This window comes from Mastigoproctus giganteus, chromosome 13 (assembly GCF_048544385.1).
Source record: "Mastigoproctus giganteus isolate SK-2022 chromosome 13, ASM4854438v1, whole genome shotgun sequence".
Taxonomy (NCBI): domain Eukaryota; kingdom Metazoa; phylum Arthropoda; class Arachnida; order Uropygi; family Thelyphonidae; genus Mastigoproctus; species Mastigoproctus giganteus.
The window spans coordinates 22201713-22217924 of NC_143587.1; the positions used below are offsets into that span (position 1 = coordinate 22201713).

The 16212-nt window shown below is 36.3% G+C and overlaps 1 protein-coding gene and 1 non-coding gene across 3 annotated transcripts in view; one reads left to right on the forward strand and one right to left on the reverse strand.

Moving 5' to 3' along the window:
• LOC150075857 (beta-1,3-galactosyltransferase 5-like) overlaps positions 1-10110 on the forward strand; it is a 50168-nt gene extending 40058 nt beyond the window's left edge. For both annotated transcript variants that reach the window (XM_090388132.1, XM_090388131.1), the window contains exon 2: positions 8562-10110. In XM_090388132.1, coding sequence (XP_090244258.1) covers positions 8572-9657 — 1086 coding nt within the window. In that variant the 5' untranslated portion in view covers positions 8562-8571 and the 3' untranslated portion in view covers positions 9658-10110. The remainder of the gene's footprint in view (positions 1-8561) is intronic.
• On the reverse strand, positions 4605-4693 carry TRNAY-GUA (transfer RNA tyrosine (anticodon GUA)). Its single transcript is given in 2 exon segments — positions 4605-4640; positions 4657-4693. It is a non-coding gene; the product is annotated as a tRNA-Tyr (tRNA).
• Positions 10111-16212: the final 6102 nt, after the last annotated feature.

The window sequence follows — 16212 nt, forward strand, 5'->3', positions numbered from 1 at the left end:
TTTTACAAGTGTACTTATTCAGAGTTTTTTTGAAAGTCTCGGCAAATTTGGGAGCGTGTTCTTCTGAGCATAGGGACGAGAAATTCCCTTTAGAATTATAATTAGAGTCCCCCTCCTTTTTATATTCATAGAGGGAAGGTAAGTACGCTTGTCAATAAGTAAGATGATAGAAAATTTAAATCACTTGCATATCTGACGTAATTGTACATGCATGTATTTTGGAAAGAATCCATGTACTCCTTCTGAATGAGGCAACTGTTTTTAAGTTGAGCGTCGGTTGTTCTATTTACCTGCAAGGGAATCAGTATTTTCTCCCCTTGACCGTGAATAATGGATACTGTAATGCCGAAGTGGCAGATATTTATTTCATTTATGGAGAGCGAACAGGAAGAATGGAGTCTCTAACGGAAAAGTTTACCACAACGACAATGTTCATCCAAGGATAATTTTTCGGCCATCCATTGGCATCTTCGAGAGACAGGGTCCTTTTTGGCTGTTACCGCTAACTGGGGAAGAATCAAAACTCTCTGAACAGTTTCGGTTCTTCCTTGATGGAGAATGTAATCGAGAGGATGGTCCTGGAACTAGCACGGGAAATGTAGCAGCAGTATTGCATGTTCAACTGCATGGAAAATTTATGAGCAGCAACCCTACCTCTATCACGTGCAGGGAGTCGTTGTAAGGTTTCAGGCGTACAGTGGCAGACCATATTGCGCCGTATATATTATGTCTATAAATTGTGTGGGTCCTGTGTTCGACTTGCCTTCGGTGGACGAAAAACTCTAGTTTTGCAGCCATCGGAGAAAACCCCGGGAGGGAAATGAAAATTCATTCTGCCCTCGCCTTAGAGAGAAGAATGCGTTTTTCCCTGGAAACTCGAGTTTCGAATGTCTTCACAACTCAGCCACGTTGTGAAAAACGTCCATAAAACTCCTCCCGTCATTGACGGGATTCAACCTCTGGTCTTTTCTATCAGGTGCTGGGAGGACGCTGACTATATGAATCGGCTACCCACGAGGGCATTGTGCTGTGAGTGCAGCCACTCTCATAAGGTGATTTTCATCCACTAATTCCTTTTACCAATTTTTCCTTCTGCAGTCGTGTATTTAACCTTCTTTTCTCCATTGTCTGTATTTCAAGGACGAAACACACTTTACAAGAGATAGCATTATGAATTTTCACAACAATCATCAACGGGCACTGGAAAATCATGTTATTAACCAGTCCCAGTATCAACAGTTTCATTGGTGAAAATTTCCAGTTACCTACACCTGACCAATACTGCAGGCATTTCTTGGAAGAAGAACTATCGGCATTGACAGAAAAAGTTCCACTGGTAACACGCCATAAAATGAGTCATGCATGATGGGGATCCAGCACATCATAGCCTCACTGCTCGAGAAAAAATTCTGGAAAATAAGTATCCAGGCTGTTGGATTGGTAGAAGGGGACCAACTGCATGGCCTGCAAGTTCTGCTGATAAATCAGCAGAACTTGCAGGCCATTTAAAAATCCACAAGATTTCTCGTGGAGGAGACCTGAAGGCTTTACGCTGCCCCTGTTCGGAACTCCAAGTTCTCCAAGAATGGATCATGGATGGTTGTCGAACAATATGGAACACTCCAAGAATTTTCGGTTTGACAATCTGAGAAGATGCTCTGAGGTATATAGGTATATATTTTTGCTCAAGCCGGTTGCTTTGATGTAGGCGTATGGAAAGATCTCAAAGTGTACAATAAAAAGTGTTCACTCTATGAAAACAAAAAAGGAAATGAGCTATAACTCGGATAGCGTTCCATATTATTAATTTATTTTCTTCTTTTTTTTTCCATCTTTATGCTCCGTAGAACATGCACTGAAATTTTTGAGGCGAGCTTTTCAAAAACACCCTGTATACACTGGGTCTTTTACATCGCTTTTGAGAGTAATATCTTAATGAGAACAGTACTTTTCTGGTGCCAGACCGTCTTGGCAGATTAATTTTTATTTATCTTTTTAGCGCTCGTTTTGACCTTCGACTGTTGTTGGTTGTTATTTTCTTTTTTTCACCTCTCTGACAACCGCCGCGGATATCCCATCTGGAGCCAACTCGCCAACCGCTAGATATATATAGTAGCCAGCAGGTTATTTCCAAATGGCCCAAAACAAAAATCCCTCTCTCCCTCCACACTGTACACCTCTCACACGCGCTCATTGGCGTCACCTCTGACGTCCATAGCTCTGTTTTCGTAGAAGGGTGTGTGCCAAAACGGGCGAATGTTTTTTCGAAGTTTATTTTTTACAAGAGGAGCAACGGATAAAAAACATACATCACCTAAACTGTTCCAGTCTCCCCCCTCTTTTTTTTCCGTTCCCCGTGGTATGTCACTGGAAAGCAGCCAGCTAAAGGGGCAAGGAATATCGAATTACCTAGTTCTCAGGGGTAGATGCAAAAGATTCGTATATCTAAAGAATTGTTTGTTTATAGGTTCAAAAAGAAAAGAAAGAAAACAAATATAAGCTTAATATTTTTTTTACAAAACTTGGTTGTGGTGATTTTTAATTTTTTGGTCTTACTTTGGCTGTTGTGTACCAAGAATGTCAAAGTTGCAGGTGGCGCAACTTGTGCTTGTGTTATATTTGATTAATATACCAAAGGAATTCGTTGTTTATGAATAGTCACGTGTTCTTTTACTCGCGGCAGCCTTATTCCAAAAACACTGACAGACTGTTTGCTGAATAGACGGTCACTTCGAACATGATGATAGAACAACCCTTAGACGTGAGGTAAGCGAAGAAAACCTATGAATCCATATAATTCAAATTTCTACTGTTTTGCATAATTGCACGATATTGTGTAGCATATTAACATATCCTTGTTGACAGGTGAACCTTTACTAGGTATTAATTAAAACCATATTAACTTAACCCCCTTGGTCTTGTGTGATTTGTAGCAATTAAGGCAGTTATCAACGAGTATTAATCACTAAAAAAAATAGACTTTTATTTAAATATCAAACAATTTAATTTACAAGCTGTTTAATCGGAACAATAGAGGGAGCTGCTGTGTCAATTCGATACTTGAAAATTCTAATTTTGGATTGCATTAAAAGTTATCTCAAACTTCTGCTGATTTGTGAACTTGAAATACGATATTTTGTTCGTCTGTTACCGTAACCATGGTGACAGGGAAAGTGCGATGGCTCGTTTACAAAGCTAGTTGTGGAACGATACTAAGAAGGAATCACGACCGGTGGTTTTTATTAAACAGCAGAAATAATTATTTCTTGTTTGAAATGACCGTTTAGAAAATGAACACATTTCCTGGAGAATGTAACCAGCAATCTGAGGCTCGTGGAAGACACACTCAAGTTATTTTTAGTTTGTCTTAATTTCATTTTAATCTCCTCCCTTCCCCTCTCCCTCCAGCTGTCTCGCGGTGTTTCTGCACGTGTTTGACTCGTGCGAAGTTTTTGTTGACTCGTGTGGCTGCAATTTGCTCTTACTAGAGGAGAATCTTTTCAAATTACTTCTATATTTATTTTAATTATTTTTTTAAATATTAAGTATTTCAATAAATTGTTAAATATTTATATTTAAGGGCAAAATAAGTTGTGGTTTTAAAGTGGAGTTTGGATGATAGCATTAAAAAGAGTTATGTGAAATATCCTCAAGTGGGATGTCGCTGACCATCCCCCCCCCCACCTTTTTTTAAATTAGAAATAATCGTTCCTTTTAAAAGAATAAAAAAAATTAAAAAACATTAAAAAATAATAATAAAACAATAAATTTAAATTACTTGTTAAAAATAATAAATTAATTTTCTGTTGATACTCCGGGACGACCACAGGGTCAGAGGAGTTCACAAGATAGGGAGAATATAAGAAACAGCACCGTATTTAGCCGTCATTGGCTTAAACCTCAGTCACTCAAAGCACGTGTTTTTATTTATTTTTTTATGAAGAGCTGAAAATTAAAATAAATTCGGAAGAAAATGTTTATAAAAAAATTAAAGTAATTTTTTTAAAAAATTTCCCAACATTAATCCAAAAATTTATTTTTTCTTTTTAGTGAATATAGAAATAATAAATTTAAAACCAGATGTGTTTATAATAATAAAAATTAGTTTTATTAAGTCAATTTTGGAAATGTTTTGTATGCAAATTAATTTATATGAGCCAAATTATGCAGATTATTTATTGCTTCTATATTATATTTACACTAAACTGGGGAAAGGAAACAAAACGTTATACATTCTTAAAACTAAATTAAAATTATTTAAATATTCAATTTTAGCCAATATAAATTGACGTGAAAATTAAAATAAATTAGGTATTTTTATTTGAATCAAATGAAATAAAATAAAAAAAATTAAATTTAAATAAAAATAAATAAAAATGTAAATAATGTTATTATTGTGTTGTTAGTGCAGTTGGATATTGGACCTTGTCCAAAAGCAAAGAAACCTTGCATTCGCTGGTTGAAATTACAAGAAATTAATTAAAATTGTGGCACAGTAGTTATCCGCCATTTTGGCAGTTCTGTTGTTGGTGTTAACTGACAAATTTTATGGAAACAAAAATATAACGATAATGAAGAAGAAGAAGAAGGAAAAGAAAAAAAAATCCGTCGAGCCGGAATCGAACCAGCGACCTATGGATATCAGTACTAAAGCGACTACAGTCCACCGCTCTGCCAACTGAGCTATCGACGGTCTTATGAATAAACCTGTCCAGCAACTTTTGGACTTGTGAACATACAGGCCCTTAAGAAACCAAAAGGGACATTCGTTGAACTTAATTCTCCTTTTCAGACTCTTTACTTTTGCTCATTGCACAGATCATGTTTTTATTTATTTTTTATCACGTTTGCTTTTCAATGGTTGAATGGGCATACTCAGTAATCAACGAAAATTTACCCCAATAGGCGCTAAACTTGTCGATCGTGGACCTTTCCAGAAAGGTATTCCCATCGATCGCTAGGTATGCCTTGAGTGATCGGGATTCATGTCGTGACTGCTAAATACCGTGCTGTTTCTTGTATTCCCTCTATTTTGTGAAAACCTCTCACCCTGTGGTCGTCCAGGAGTATAAACAGAAAATTTATTTAAATAGAACTTTGTTTCTCTTTCCCCCATCATGCAAGGGTGACCACAGTCACTAACATTCTTCACCTGTCTTCACCTGAAACGAAGGGTAATTTGATTTCAGGTTGGGATTTTATTTTTATTAATTTATTATTATTACCCTCGTGGTAGCGCAGTTGGTAGAATCGCCGTCTTCCCCACACTGGGTGGAAAAGATCTGAGTTCGAAACCCGTGGAAACGGGAGGAATTTTATGTGTCTTTTTCACAACATGGCTGAGTTAGTCGGTTTCAGGCAGCGATTGCATGGTTTTTCTCCCGGAAACTCTGGTTTTTCGTCCAGCAAACAAAAAGATTGTTCCTACAGTCAACTACTCGCTGGCTAAAAGCAAATTTCCGCACATCTATTCTGCAATTGTCTTTCCTCAATTTGAATGTATGCCCCTTCAGGTTTCTAATCTGAGCAAGAGGAATAATCCCATCAGCATTGAGCTTCAAATCATTCAAGGCCTTATACACCTCAATCAGATCATTCACAGGCGCTTAGTCTCCTCCAGACGCAGTTTGCAGCGTCTATAGTACTGTCGAACCGTATATGGCTTGTAGGTTGAAAACAAACTGCAGAAAACAATGTTGACACTGGACTTCTGGAGGTACATGTGAAGAAAGGTTGTTCCAAAGAATAAAAGTAGAAGAGATAAATCAAGAAGAAAGGTTGGCTTTATGAGTTTAGAGTCGAATTTCAAAAGACAAGTGCCCATGGAAATACAGAATTTGTAGAAAGGCATACAGCACAAACTGGACGTCACTGTTTCACAGGGGATGGAGTGAGCAAGCAAGAGATCATTAATTAACCTACCTGCTCCCTTTTGAAATTTTTCTCTTTTGGATTCAAGAAGTTTAAGATAAGGACTTCAATTTCTGAATATTGTGATAATCTAAGCGTTGTTGTACGTGAGCATGGGAATAGTAGAGCTTCAGGAGTGAAATTTGAAGTTAACGAAGTTTTATTCTCCACTAGAGAATTAGCAGAGATCAGCGTTTAAGCAATTAGGGGCAGATATTCGAGAAGTTGAAGTTGTCTATGAACAATATTCCCAGTCAGTGGAAGAACGGCATTAATAAACAGAATAAAAGAGTGGATTTAAGAATAGAACCTTGGGGAGCTCCTGCATTAGTTGAGAAGTTAAGACAGACAGCTTATCTATCAATACCTGCAGTGAGTGACCAGACAGAGAACTGGCTATTTCAACTGCAGAAAACAGAAGTCTTCCTATCAGATGAAAGCTTAGAAGACCTTTATGCCATACACCATCAAAAGTCTTAGAAAATGTCAAGAGAAACTGCCGCAGTTTCTCCGAACTTTTTCATCGAATTAGTTTAAAGACGAGTAGCATAAACCAAGGTAGAACGTCGTTGATGGAATCCATACCATGGAACGGTTGAGACAGAAAGAGTTGAGGTATCTGCAGTGGACGATAATTGGAAAGGAGAGATTCTTCACTCCTTTTTAAGAACTGGCATGGAAAAAGCAATCTTATTCATATTTTGTTTAATAATTTAAAGATTTAAAGATAAAAATCATTTAAAGAAAGGGCAGTTAACACTGGAGTATGATTGGAGGTGATTTACTAATGTTTGATGCAAGGGTTACAGTTAAAGAAAAATGCCAATAAGTCAGCTTTATTTTTAGATGAAGATGCAAAAGATCAACAGGATGAATGTGTAGAAATAATTTTGACGAGGGACCAGAGGACACAACCACCAATGACATAAGAAGCACTAATTTCCTGTCGAATAATTAGGACAAATGGGATGAGTAATGGTTGAGCAAACCGATAACTGAGATTCATTCAGAAAAAGTAAGTGCGGTTTAGCAAATCTTAGATGGAAATGGACGTCACTGACGGTATACTGCACATCTGAAAGATTACACATTTTCTAAATTTTGTTTTAACATTTCTCATCATGGATCTTTTATATATATGTCATTTAAATTACTTTTTCATTTGTATAACTTTTACTATTAACTATATTTATACAGGAAATATAAAATAAATTTTATTTCATTAAAATCCTTTTTTTAGATAAGTTAAGGATTATAAGGTTAAGAGTACTCTTAGGAAATTATATACGAGGTCCCTTTGAAAAGTTCCTGCCCTGAGTATGAAAGGGTAATGATACAGCGTTAAAAATTTCTGTACTTAGTGTAAAACACTTCAAATAGTAATCCACCAAGTTTCTTTTTAATTTCTGCTCCAGAAGTCAACAAAGTTGTATGATAGGGAAAGATGGACAAATTCAGTCACCGGTGCAGTCGTCCAATATTTGGGATAAAGTGATTAATGGGACTAAAAAGGGACAATTCATGAGGATATGATTACAACACTTGGGGGAGGATACCCCTTCCTGTTCCATGGTTGTGAAGTTAGCAGCAGAATTTAAGTGGAGGAAAAGCCTAGATGATGGCGCACGCTGTGGAAGAACAGCAAGGTCCATCGCTCCGGAAGTTGTTGACAGTATATTGCCAGCGTTTTGAGAATCTCATCTGCTGAACATATGTACTGCATAATAACAGAGGTTCTCGCTATGAAAAGGTATCAGCACGATGGGTCTAAAGGTGTTAACACGAGAATAAAAAATACACGAGAATTGTCAAGTCGAGTGAACATTTGCATCGTTTTCAAGCAAATCCAGAAAATTTCCTTGCAAGGTTTGCGATCTTGGATGAGACTGTTCCATCACTTTCAGCCAGAAACAAAGGAGCAGTCCAAACAATGGAAACAGCTCTTTTCCTCCTTCAAAGAAAGCCAAGTCGATTCCTTCTGCTGGAAAGATGATGGCATTGGTTTTGTGGGATGCTGATGGAGTATTGCTAGTGGGTTACCTTCAGAAAGGCCAGACATTCGTAGGCATATTACGCAGACCTTGTGAGATATAGGCGAAGTATTCGATGCCACCTTGGACCAGTTGATCCGTCAGGAAAGCGCCCGCTATCGTGACATCGTCCAGGGCAACTTCGCAGATAGTTACCGTATAACATCAAAGAAACACACCGAAGAAAACTTAGCAAAGAGTCTTGTTCCATCAGGACAACACGCATAGTCACAAGCCTGTCATTACCATGTCTGCACTGAATGAGTGCGACTTCGAAACCTTGGACCAACCCCCATATTCATCAGATCTAGCAACATCGGACATTCGCTTATTTCCTAATTTGAAAAAAATACCCGGCTGGCATCGATTTTCCTACCGACAGTGTCGTCATTGCTTCAGTGGATGCATTCCTGGAGATCCAAGTGAAAACTTTTGCCTTAAAATAAACCCTTGATACTCAGGCAACGAACTTTTCAAACATCTCTGGTATATGGAGATAATGATTTATTTATTGCTTAGTTTATTTAAGGAGAAATGAATTGCATGTTTTTTTTTTTTTTTTTATTTGAAAATATAACAATCATCAATAATATTTTAATAGTGATCTTTTTGAACTTTCAGGTTGGTAACCATGAAACCGTTGCTGACGTTTGAGCGACGGCTGACCCTTTGGGCTCTCCTTGTGTTTCTGCTCCTCACCTACATCCTGAACAGTCTGTGGTATGTGAATAATTTTGACCTTCACCTTCCTCGTCGGCCTACTCCTAATGCCATCTGGTGGCGATTATCAGCGGAACCGTATAATATGTCTTTGCTTAACGGAACAACGGACTTCAGCACTCTGGTTGATCGCAGCGACTTTCGTTTCCTCATCAACAACCAACGTTGCAATGGAGCTAAGAACGTGTTTATGGTGGTTTTCATCCACAGTGCCCCGGCCAACTTCAGAAAGCGTCAAGCGATTCGTCGTACGTGGGGAAGAGAAGAGAACCTGCAGAGTGACTCTATGAGGGTGATATTTCTTGTAGGGGAAGTATTCGATGCCACCGTGGACCAGTCGATCCGTCAGGAAAGCGCCCGCTATCGTGACATCGTCCAGGGCAACTTCGTCGATAGTTACCGTAATCTCACCTATAAGCATGTGATGGGTTTAAAGTGGGTGACATATTTTTGCAGAAAAGCAAAATACGTGTTTAAGACCGATGACGATATCTTCGTGGATGTGTTTCAATTGGTGGATTATCTGAAGGGAACCTTTGATAATGGACCACCTCGCGATCTCATGATGTGCTTCCTCATCAAGAATCCGTATGTCAAGAGAAGCCAAAGAAGCAAGTGGAGGGTCACGTTTAAGGAATACCCGGGAAAGTACTATCCTCCTTATTGTTCTGGTTGGGGAATCATAATGTCCCCAGATGTGGTCTTCAATTTGTATCTCCAGTCCTCACAAGTCCCTTATTTCTGGGTGGATGACGTCCACGTTTCTGGCACTCTGGCCCTGAGGGCGGGCATAACGCATATTGACTTTACCAAAAAACTTGCCCTTACACAAAGAGAAATCCGTAGATGGTTGGACGAAGAGGACATTGTCCGACCCCGACTCTTTGGACATCCCGATTCCGACGTGGACACCATATATGCTCTGTGGAACAAAACCATCATGTATTACGAATGGACTCGGACTTATAGGAGTCGCCATCTAGAAGAGAAAACGTGAAACTGGCTTGTTGAAATATTACAAGTTAATTACGTTATAGTTCCCCCGTTATTTGGTGGGCAGAGGTGATAGGGGCACTCGTTTTTGGAGATGTTCTTGATAAATGATGAATTTTTTAGACTCGCTCAATCATAAGGAAGAAAAAACTTGATCTAAGGAAGAGGAATAACTCCTCAGGTTTTAACCGAATCTCATTGGCTGGTCCTTACTGTAAATTGTTGCTTTTTTGTGACTTCACTAATACTACGATGGACGTTTGCGCTGGGTGCTATGGACGTCCTAAAGTAGCTGACAATCGTTGCCAAAGAACAAACGGGTTTTTTTTTTTTTTCTTTTTTATTTATAGGACTTTGCAGCTCATAACGAAGTTAATTCTCATGTTCTTTAAGTCACTTTTAAATTTTTACTCTCTTTTTTTCCTGTCGTGTTTAGATAGATGGTAAACAACTAATAGTAGGCCCACAGGCCCGATTAGCAAAGAATCTTTTTATGGTCTTCCATGTTTGTCTTGCTTTACTGAGAGAATTTTGTGGCATTTTAAGCCAAAATTTCTTATATAAGATTTTGATTTTGAGTATTTACAATTAGGAATTTATCATGTTGTCTTCCAAAATTGCTGCTTTATATATTTCAAATAATTGTTTACAATTTTTGCTGTGGAAGTTTAGTAAATATATTAGTAGGATGTGTGCAGTATATGGATATACCACTTTTTTACACTATTCTAACAAAGAACTCCTTTTCAAAGCGATATGATTTTGCTTTTGACATGGACGCACAATACTTTAATGCACGAGTTCGAAGTTTATAAAACAGCTGCATGACAATTCACCGAAGTCCCATTCTTTTTAAACCAGTAAACAAAGAATCTCTTAATATATTTCATTGCATTTCACTAAGCGACAAAATGATTGTACAAGCTACACAAAAGAATGGGTCTCTCTTGTCATAGTTGGCAGAGACATACTTAAAATGGAAGACAAATCGACTTCCACAACCTAAAGTTTTTTTCACATACTTTAAACTCCAACTTAACCAATAAAAGAATATTTAATCTCCATCTTCTACAACCGATTATTGTCAATCTATAATTTTGTTTGATAAATACAAATTTATGTCAAAATAAAGATAATTGAGACGAAAAATCTTTTATGGCAATGAGCGATATCACTTAATGTTTTCTTGAGACTTCAGAGTATCTAAGCGAAGACTTTTAAAGAGTGAAAATGATGGCCGAATCATCAAAATAAGCAGCAATGGTCAAATTGATAAATTTAACCCTTTCATCAGCCTATTGAAACCAAACTACAACTCAGAAGTATACAATTATCACTCCTGAATTTCTCTTCTCCAAGTTTCGCACGTGGGGAACAAAAATCCTGGAATTATAAGCCAGGACGAGTGGAGTTAAAGTGGTTCAGGACGAAAAAGACTCGAGGGTCATGGTACAATCACATACAATTTTCCATACTGTGTAAATAGGCTGCTAGGAAGACAGGCACATGGTGTTCTGTTCAAGATGGTTTGGAATACTGTGTTCGGGTTTGGAGATCACATTGTAACAAACCAGACTTCTAGAGAGTGATCAAAGTATAGTGAGGGGGCATTAATCGATGTCTATACGCAGAACAACTTAGAAGGTACAAACTGCAAAGCTTGGCAACTAGACATCTCAGGGAAAGAACTGCTTGACATATAAATCTCCAAAGAGGATCAGTAAAATGAACAAGGATGGCATACAGTATTTCCACTTGTAGGGAATATGGCAACCAAGGGTCACATCTTAGCAAGTATTTCATGAAGCTTGCTGTATCTCAAAGTGTTGTTTGTAGATCATTGGGAAAAATTATCTGTTATATCCGCCGAGGCTGAGAGTTCGGTAAAGTTCAAAACTGAATTGGATAGTCCCCCCCTTTTTTTTTATGTAAAAACGTTTTCAGTAAGGCCTCGACAAAATCTGTTACTCTCAGTGAGAGAAAAGTTCTGCATTATTGAACTACAAATCTTTAAAGAAGATTTAGTTGTAATAGTGGAGAAATTTGGTCTCCGTTTAGAGAAAAGGTAGCAGTAGTTGGATGGTTCTACAAATACGTTTAAAACAAACTACAAAACTGTGCTTCACTTGGTTAGTCATACACCAGTGTACGCCTATTTAATTAAAAAAGAATAAAACGATTTAAAACAGTCTAATTTCAAGTTTTTAAATTAAAAGATTTTCAAACAAATGTGGTTTCTTTGGTTGAGAACGTACGATATGATCAATGAAATTATTATCTCCAACTAAACTAAACCATAAATAAATCATCTATTCAATATGATTTCTTTCGAGCATCGTGTGAACATGTTTGTGCCTACATCTATCTTAAACAATAATAATTTAAGGGTTATAAAAATCATTCCTTTTTTGTTGTTGTTTTTTAATAACTGAGTGCTGCCATTAACTGGTTATTGCAATAAATAATTGAAGTTTAAGCGACTTAATGTAGGCTAACCAAGCCACAGTCCAGGGCAGCAAATCTTTGGGAAAAGCAAATTTTGTATACTGTATATATGTTTAGCTTTACTAGTTGACATCACTGACCTTACCATTGACGTCGATGTTATGTCAGTGTTTTGCAAGCTGATCCTCAACTGTCTTTAGAGCTGTTAAGCTTATTGTAAGTGATGTTTGGTCCTGTTATAAAGTAACTTCATAACTTGTATTTAGTAACGGATAATATTGTATTTTATTGTGAATTCGAACCAAGCATGTAACTAAATAGTGTAATGAAGGTAGAGTTATGAGACACTAAAGACGACACTGTACTTGGAATGGGAGAGGTTATCACAAAAGTAAGAGAAACCTTTAAATTTTTGTGATGGTGTATATTCAGTTTTCAGATCTCGATCTTGTAAAATGGTATACGTGGATAGCCAACATGAACTTTGAAAACTTATGCAAAGTACAAACTATCCCTTAAATAAGGATATACCCATAATTAAAAAAAAAGCCACTCCCTTGTGATGACCCTATACTATAATTACAATCAGGTTTCTGAAACAAGGCATAGGTGAACTCCCTAAGTTCATTTTCCATCATACGACTAGTTGAATCAGTTTTTAAAGTAAAGTAATATGTCTTCCAGACGTAGTTCACAATACAGCATTTTTATTAACTTATTTATTGTCATATACGATGGGGAAGGGGGCTCAAAACAGGTTTGTATTCAACCAGAAGTAGGTGTCATAGAAAGTTGAAACAAAACACCATGTACAAATTTGTATTATACCCTTTCAGCATAATCACCAGAAAAATGATAATACGACTCATCTTCAGCAGTAAAGTGTTTTCCATGAAAAAAGAACTTCAGGGCAGGAAAGAGAAGAAATTCGAGAGTGCAAAGTCGGGGTAAGAAGTAGGATGCAGCAAAATTTCAAAGGCACATTCATGGGCACACCTCACAGCAGCATGCGAGGTGTGTCCTGCTCTATGATACTGCTCAGGGGCATTATCGTAAAGTAGGCGCACACCTTTTGACAGCTTACTCCGTCCTTTTACAGAAGCACGTAGCTTTATGACAAGGTTGGAATAATATTTTGCCGTCACAGCCCTTTGGAAGGTAATCTGTTAGTATTACACCATGCTGATCCAAAATAAAAAAACTTATAGCATCTTGCCATCAGTTGGTTGCACCTTTGCCTTTTTTGGGAGGCTGGAGATTCTCCATTGTTTTGACATTTGTGTAGTATCGGGATTATAGTTATGTATCCAAGTTTCATCCATGGTTACTAGCCGTAAAAAAAAAAAAAACTCCTGCTTTTCTTGGCACATCGACAATATTCTATGTCCCATTGTGCTCTTTCCTTATTTTGGTCGAGGGTCAGAAGTCTGGGAACCCATCTAGCTGTTGATGATTGATGTTCTCCACAGACCTTAGACTAATTTGAAGGTCTGCAGCTAGTTCTTTGAGGCTAATACGGGGATCTTCCAGGATTAATGCCTTAATTTTAGAAAACTCTTCTGTTACAGCAGTTGCTGGGCGTCCTGAGATTTCTTCATCGTGTATTGAGGTTTTTCCACATTTGAATTGTTTATACCAATTTTTATAATAACACTGTAACCTAGGCAGCTTTCTCCATAAACAGCGACCATTTCTTCATGGATTGTTTTGGGTCTTTTCTCTTGACAGAAAAAGGAACCGAATCACTAATCTGTATTCCACTTTATCCATTGTGACATTTCACTTCATCCAGTGCTGCAAAGAAACAAAATGAACTGTCAGAGCGAAACCAAAATTTGTGTGGTTGCTACAGAGATGCCAAGGCATCAAAATAAAACAAAAAATTATCTTTCTATCACAACTACTTCTCGGTGAATACAAATCATTTTTTGAACCACCTTGTATGCACGTGTAGGATTTAAATAATATTAAACAAATGTATGAAATTAGGAACACCAAGGGAAAATGGGAAAAGCATCTCATCCCCACTAAGGAAACCTTCCTCTCGGCCACCTTACTCTGTCATCAGATATCGCTAAAATTATTCCTCAAGACTAAAATAAATTGAGGTAATTGCTGTACGCAAATTTAAAAAACTAACTAATATGTCCTTCGCTGAAATTACAAACTTTCTTTACAGTTTTCTAATTAAAAACGATGGAAACTTCTTACGATTTACGTATGAGTCTCGTTAACATTAGCTCAACATTTTTTGTAATATATTTATATGTAACGTTTATGAATAGAAAATAAATTTAAAAAAATTTAAAAAAAAAAGTATTTAATAAAATTGATTTTCTGTACATTTGCGACGCCTAATAAAGTGGCTACTCAGTGTTCAGTTGTCGATGTAAGCCCTTTTAGTGGACAGCCGACGTCTCTAATAAAAGATTCAATAACACTCCATTAAGCCTGCATATACTCATCACTGTCAGCGCCATTTTGTCTTTGTTTTTACGAATCATTCTCAGTGTATATAGGAAAGCCACTCTGCCCTGTAATTCAATAGAAGCATTAGTACCAAATCCTAAATTTTCAGGCATAGTAGCTCATCATTTAAATTTAGAAAATTTAAATTTAGTTTTCATTTGAATTGCATTTGTATATAATGCTACTAATAATTTAATGGATTTTGTTCTAATATGTGATTATTAAACAAAAGTATATTTATTTTACACGAAAAAAAAATACTAGATGACATGAAACAACTTTTTTGTATATTCCTTTTTTGCATTAAAAAAAAACAATAAAAAAATAAAAAAAAAAAACAGCATAATGTTCAAAAATTATAAACTAAACGTAAGAAACACTAATTGTATACCTGTGCTGCCATCTACCAGAGCTAAATTGAAGCTATTATATTAGATTAATAATAATAAAAATAATAATATTAATAAAAATGCTACTTTTAGGATTTCTTATTTATATTTACAATGACTATATATCAATTGTGATAAAAAAAATACTTCTAAAATTTGGAGTGTTGTTTAGATTTTCCTGCAAATGTTTACAGATAAACAACTATATATCTTAATTGGTATAGAATTTGAGTAGCGATTAGCATTTTATCTCTTAAACCTCCAAGATTATCTGTGAGAGAGACTTAAATATACTTAATTTCGTAATATAATACAGCCATTTGATTTTATCTTAATTTTAATTTCTTAATACAATGTACACTAATTAAAACAATAAAATACAGAAATTAAAACCTATATTATAAATAGTATTCGTTGTGGTGCCATCTACCGGCATATTTTCCAACTATATGGATTTCAGTTGAAAACTAATAAGTCGAGTATTAATAATGAGTTAATGAGTCTCTGCTCATTTATTTTCCACATAAAGGTTCAATAAATAAGCATAAAAATCAGCGTTAATGTGTTAGTAATTTTGAGATTGTAAAACGATATGAATCCTGTGCTTAAATCTGAATCTTAAAATTTCAATTTAATCTTTCAAAATCTATCAGATTCTTCATGTTATTTTTACTGATTTTGTTTCTAATAAATACAATGATGATATGAATTGCCTTCTAAAGGTTGCAAATAAAAATAAATAAACAAAATCCTTGTCTGTTAACGTGTTTTTCTCAAAACAATTATGCCATTTGAAAATAAGAAGATATTTTCGGAATTTCCAACAAAAAGAAAATAAATAAACGCAATATCACTTTGGTTTCGTAAAGGTGACTACAATGGTCTCAAACAGTTTTTAAATTCTATACAGTGGGATCAACTGATGATGTTACCAAAGGTGAATTCTAAATGGGACTTACTCTTGGCTTTCGGGGACTTAATCTTGGTCTTCGGGGACTTAATCTTGGAGGCTACTAGGCTTTTCATACCAACTAATAAATACTGTTCAATGTTCAGGCCTAAATGGATGTCAGATGAATTAATGAGACATGTGGCAGAGAAGAAAAATGCATGGAATGCATATAAATTATCAGGCGACACAGAACCCTATGGTAGACATAAGCTTGTATGTAATCAAGTCACAAAAGGAGGTTAGGCAGGCGAAGACAGATTACGAGAAATCTTTGGCAAAGAATGCTAAGAAAAACTCAAGTAAC